Here is a 5,744-nt window from a genome sequence, read left to right as displayed (position 1 = left end):
TATTCCTAATTAAACAATACAGAAGAAAAAATAAAACATACAATGTTAATTGAATACATTGATGAGGACCAAACCCAGGCCGAGGCCAGCTGTTATGAGAACGACCAGGACGAAGGTGATCTTGATCTACAGCAACACCACCACCCTCAGGGGATTGCCAGCCGCCAGCCCTCTCCTGAAGGCAACCCTCTCCCGCAGGCGGCCGCCGTCAACGTTATCTTGCGGCCGGTTGCAATTTACCCTTTCCTGCGGCCGGCTGCAGCCAACCCCCTCCCACAGGCCTTCGCCAACCCCCTCCCGCAACCCACCGCCAACCCCTTCCCACAGGCCCCCGCCAGAACCCTCCCGCAGCTTCCCTCGTACCCCTTTGTTCTGTTTCACCTCCCTCTCCCGTCCATATCAGTGCAAGGGTTGGCGACATGGGTCAGCACGGCTATGGGAGTCCTGGGTTTGGTGTCTGCCTGGCTTCATAAGGTGTGAGGCAGGGTTAGCCGGTTCAATACACACGCCTCCACCTCCGCCCACACCCCTCTTGCCACCCAAACCCCCTCACCGTCGTCCTCCATCCCCGGCAAGGCCACATCGGAGTCCCGCCTCTCGTCCTCATGTATCAACGGCGCCGTCCTGTCTTGAGACAAGTCCCTTTATCTCATGGTGTGTTTACTGGCCGTCTAAGTGTTCCCCCCTTCGTGGGGCTACTTGTACACTTGGAGAGTATTCCGCGCAGGACACGGTGTACAATACATGGCAGCAGCAGCGGCAAATAGATGTGCTCTGGTAACAGTGTTGGGGGTGAAGGAAGGTGGGAGTTGTGGAGTAGGTGAGCTATGGGGGAGGGGAGGGGTGGTGGGTGGGGGCAGCTGTATGTTTGGGCAGGCTAAGTAGCCATTAATTGTGTCAACAAAAGATCAGGAAGTAGAAGACAGAGGCAACAAGCTGCAAGTGATGGTTCATTATTTGATGGAATAAGATCAGTTCAGTGATCACGAGCATTGTCCATCCATCCATCCAGCATTTACGCGCACCTAGGGTTGCAAAGGGTGAGAAAGTTTCCGGAAAAATGGAAACTTTCCAGGGAATCTTTCCGGGAATTTTCAGGGCCCGGGAATTTTGGGAATTTTCAGGAATATTCACATTTTTCACAAAACTTTCTGTGTATTAATAAGTAAAGCAATTTAGGGTAATATATATATTAATTAGATACAGTCTTCAACTTTTTCCTCTAAGCAAAAACTCAAAGGCAAAAACTCATCTCTTAAACTTCCAAGTAAAACAAGGTGGGGAGGCATAGTCCTGATGTTGAAGAGTCTAACTGAAGGGAAAGAGGCCTTGCAGGAGTTGGTCATCATGGAAAGTCTCAGTGTAGATAAGGACATACGCAAGTTGATTTTAGACAACGAAGTTTTCTGGGTGCATGTCAGTAGCTCACTGGCCATTCTAGAGCCTATTGCCTCTGCTATCCAGGAAATAGAAAAAGATGATGCAGTGCTCTCAGATGTACCACGTCTCTTTGCTGGATTGAAGCAGAAAATACCTGCAGCTCTTCCTTCATCACCTTTACTCCAATCAGAAGAGGCATCTGCGACAACATATATTGAGAACCGAATGCAGTTTTGCATAAAGCCAATACATGCAGCAGCAAACATCCTTGATCCTGTGCGCCAAGGACAAGACATTGATGAAGAACAAGTTGGCAGAGCATATTCTGTCATATCATCTATGGCCATTCATATGAATCTTGACGTTGGTGAAGTGATTGGAAGCCTGGCAAAATTTCGTGCCAAAAATGGTATTTGGAAATCAGATGGTGTCTGGAAGTCAGCTGTGCATGTTTCAAAAGCAACTTGGTGGAAAGGGCTCTGCAGCTCGGAACCAGTATCATCAATAGCAAGTATTCTCTCACAGATACCGCCGACATCCGCTTCGTTAGAGAGAAACTGGTCTATGTATGGAAATACACACACCAAACTGCGAAACAGACTTACCAATGATCGAGTGGAAAAGTTGGTGGCCATTCGTGCTAATCTCAAACTGTTTGAAGATGACATGGACGAGAAAAATTTAACCATCTGCACCAGTGAAATGGATTCAGACAGTGAAGTGATGGAAGATTCAATGTCATCTGATTCAGAGGAAACCAAAGTTACCGAACAACAAAGTGAGAAATAAATGTAGTGAAAAATTGAGACAATCTGCTCTATTGTTTTAACTTGCATGGCATAGCCAGTGATAATTAATGATAAGTTTTGCTTTCTTATTCTGCTTACACATTACTGTAAGGTACCAGTTTTGAGTAAAATTTTAGTTTACAAACAAGGTTTTCAGCTTACATACTGAATAACGCCACACATTTTGAGATAAAGTTATCTAAAGCTTAGGAAGTTATATTTGGATTGAAATAAACATTTTTCTTTACACATGACTTTTAATTCTCCTCAAGAATAAGGGGCCACCTCTTTTCTTTTATAATTTTTAAGGCGTTCAAAACCTTCTGAAAGTTCCCGAAAATTCCCGAATATTCCCAACATTTCCAATAAATTCCCAAAATTCCCCTGGAAAGTTTCCGAGTTCAAAATTCCCGGGAATTTTACAACCCTACGCGCACCTCTAAACTGGATGACAAATCTACAGGCCCACACGCGTGATAACTCGACAGGGTAACAAGTCTGAAAAACAGGACTCGTCAACGAGAGATGCTAAGTGGGTTGCATGTGGACTGTCTTAAGCCTGCACTGCGAGGCCTGGTGTTGGAAGTCACTTCAGTTCAGTTGATAGGTGAGGAGTATTGCCTTTTCATCGGCACTCCTCTTGTCAATTCATTTTTCTAGTTTATTATTTTTCTTGTATTTAGCTCGTGTTTTGCTCGTGTGTCTTTTGTTTTATTTTGTATTTTTTTCTATTCTTTGCTATTTGTTAACGTATTCCTCTTTTTTTCCTTAATTTCTCTCTTTTCCTCCATATAATATATAAATAGTCTTTTGTTCTTCCTATATTTTCTTCACTAAACAGTAATTGTCCTATTAAATTGTTTTCATTTTCTATATATGGCTGTTGTAGGTGTTCTTCCTTATTCCTGTCTTCCTGATACAATGGGCACCATAATAAAAAGTGTTTTATGTTCTCTTCTGCTGCCCCGCACAAATCACATTTAATATTGCCCCCTGAAAATCTCTTCCTATCATTTAGTGGTAAATTATTTGTTCTACTTTTATATAATATTATGGATGCTATGGTATTATCATATATTTTTTCTTCTTTTATATTTGATTTATAATTTTTATAAATTTCCAGACTCTTTTTTTCATTTATTTCTTTCTTCCATTGAGATGAGTCCCAGTTCTTTACTTTTTCTTTGATGTCTTTAATACTAATATTTTTTACTGATTTATTTTTTAATCCTATTTCTCTCATGTATGTTTTTACTGTACATATCCACTGGTCTTTTCTACTTTCCATCTTTTCTTGCATTATTCTTTTAATTAAGTCATTTTTACCTTCTTCTATTCCATATTTTAAGTACTTGATATAACCTTCCATTATTCTGCTCTGCATACATGATGCCCCTATTTCTCCTCTTAGTGTTGGTATCTGAGCATATCTTGGTGCCCCTAATATGTATCGGTAAACGCTGTTTTCAATTCTTTGTAGTTTCTCTATTTCGTTTTTTGTAAATTCTAGTATATTAGCCCCGTATAGTATAGTTGGGAGTACCACACTTTTCCAGTAAGTTTTGCCTATTAGTACCTTATTGACACTTTGGGCTATAATTGTGTATGTGATGTTTGCCATCTTTTTAGCTTTTTCAATTATCCGTCTCTTGTGCACTCTAAAGCATCTTCTCTGGTCGTTTATTGTAATTCCTAAATATTTGGTTTCATTTGTTACCTCTATCTCTCTTATTTTTTCGGGTTTGTTTTTCATGTTAAAGATCAGGATTTTACTTTTTGTTTTATTTATATTTAGCCCACACTCTTCTCCTACTGTAATCAAACTGTCTACAATTTTTCCTGCCTCTTCTATTGTATGAGCTAGTAGCAGCCCGTCATCTGCAAAGAACAGTGCTGCTATTTTAAATATTTCATCGTTATACCCTGTGCCTTCTTTTTCCAACCTGTTTATTATATAGTAGGTTATCATTTTAAATATTGTGGTTGAGCTTGTGCATCCTTGCCTTATGCCACTATTAATCTTTATTTCTGTTTTATTTTCTTTGCCATATTCTATTGTTGTTCTGTCCCCCGTATAAGTGTCCGCTATTACCTCTATTATATCTTCTTGTACCTTGTACTCTTTTAGTATTTCAATCATTTTTTTCCTTTTTACTGAGTCATAAGCTTTTGCAAAGTCTACTGATATTACTACTAGACTCTTTTTCTGCCCATAAATTTTGTCTATACAATATTTTGAAATGAAAAGGTTATTTTCAATTCTTCCTCCTTCAGTAAATCCATTTTGTGTTTCCTTTATTTCATTATTATTCCTTAGATGCTCTTCTATTCTATCTTTTATGACAGTTGACATGAATAATTTATACGAGATGTTAGTTAACGGTATTGGTCTTAATTCGTTTGCTTTTGGTCTGTTTACTTTTGGCACCATCATAGTTCTTGATTCTTTCCATTCTTTTGGTACCTTTCCTTTATCTATTATTTCGTTAAAACACACTGTCATTGTGTCCATTATCTTGTCACTTTTTATTAGGATTTTATATAATTCTGGTTTTAGCATGTCTGGTCCCGGTGCTTTCTTATTTTTTAGTTTCTTTATATTTTCTCTCAGTTGTATTGTTGTTACTACTGGTTTTTCCATGTATGATGTATTCTTGGTTATTGGTAATGCCATGTCCATATGTTCCCCTAATTGTTGCGTGATTGTTATTATTTGTTCATCTGTATTTTCATTATTTTGTCTTTTTATCTCGATTTTTCTAGTGTTGTTTCTGCTGGCTATCCATTTGTATTCATTTTTTTTCTCCTCATTCCACACCGTATCTATTCCATTTTGTTGTCTGTTGTATATTTTTGACCAATATCTCTCTATTTCTGTTTTGATATTTTCTTTTTCTAACTCTTCTCCATTTTCGTTATATATCTTTTAATTCCCTTTCTTCTTTTCCTTTTTTCTTTCTTAATTTATTTATATTTTCCCATAATTTTTTGCTTCTATTTTCTCCATGGGTTATTTCTTTTGTTATTTTTACTTCATGAATGGTTATGGCCTCTTTTATTTCTAGCTGGACCTTTTTCTTTTGTTCATTATATAAAACTTTATTCCTCTCTTTTTCTTCTTGTGTTTTAGCATTCCTCGTAAGTCTATTATAGTACTTTCGCTTTTTTATTCCCTCTCTAATACTTTTATTCATCCAAGGTTCTTCTTTTATTTGTCCAGTCTTATTTATCTTCCTTCTATATTTTGCTGTAAGGTTTTTGTCAGCGCTGTCTTTGATTATTTTATTCAACTTTTCCATATTACTTATGACCTCTGTTTGTATTCTCTGTTCTATTTCCTTTATATACTCCATAACTTTTCCTTCCTCTGTTTTGTAGTAGGTACTCTCTTCCCACCCTTTTTTCTTATGATTTTTATTCGATCTCCCCTTAATCTTAAGTTTTATTTGTATTAAATTATGGTCTGATAGATCAAATATTTCTTTTTCCTCATCTATAATCATTTCCTGGTATACATCATAGAACTTAGCTGTTACTAGTGCAAAATCAATTACACTTTGTTGTTCGTTCTTGCTC

The 5,744-nt window shown here is 37.8% G+C and overlaps 1 protein-coding gene across 1 annotated transcript; it reads left to right on the top strand.

The window, feature by feature from the left end:
• The first annotated feature begins 1,296 nt into the window (after window positions 1-1,296).
• LOC145395027 (uncharacterized) lies at window positions 1,297-2,169 on the top strand. Its single transcript, XM_080268775.1, has one exon. The coding sequence runs from the start codon at window positions 1,297-1,299 to the stop codon at window positions 2,167-2,169; it is 873 nt and encodes a 290-aa protein (XP_080124901.1).
• Window positions 2,170-5,744: the final 3,575 nt, after the last annotated feature.

The sequence above is a fragment of the Coenobita brevimanus genome, chromosome 4, assembly GCF_032717465.1.
Source record: "Coenobita brevimanus isolate Jiangsu-jjx chromosome 4, ASM3271746v2, whole genome shotgun sequence".
In the NCBI taxonomy this organism is placed as follows: domain Eukaryota; kingdom Metazoa; phylum Arthropoda; class Malacostraca; order Decapoda; family Coenobitidae; genus Coenobita; species Coenobita brevimanus.
This window is presented reverse-complemented; position numbering and strand designations above follow the sequence as displayed.

Excerpts from the sequence above, each read along its gene's own strand:
- LOC145395027 (XM_080268775.1), top strand. The coding sequence starts at position 1,297 with ATGTTGAAGAGTCTAACTGAAGGGAAAGAGGCCTTGCAGGAGTTGGTC.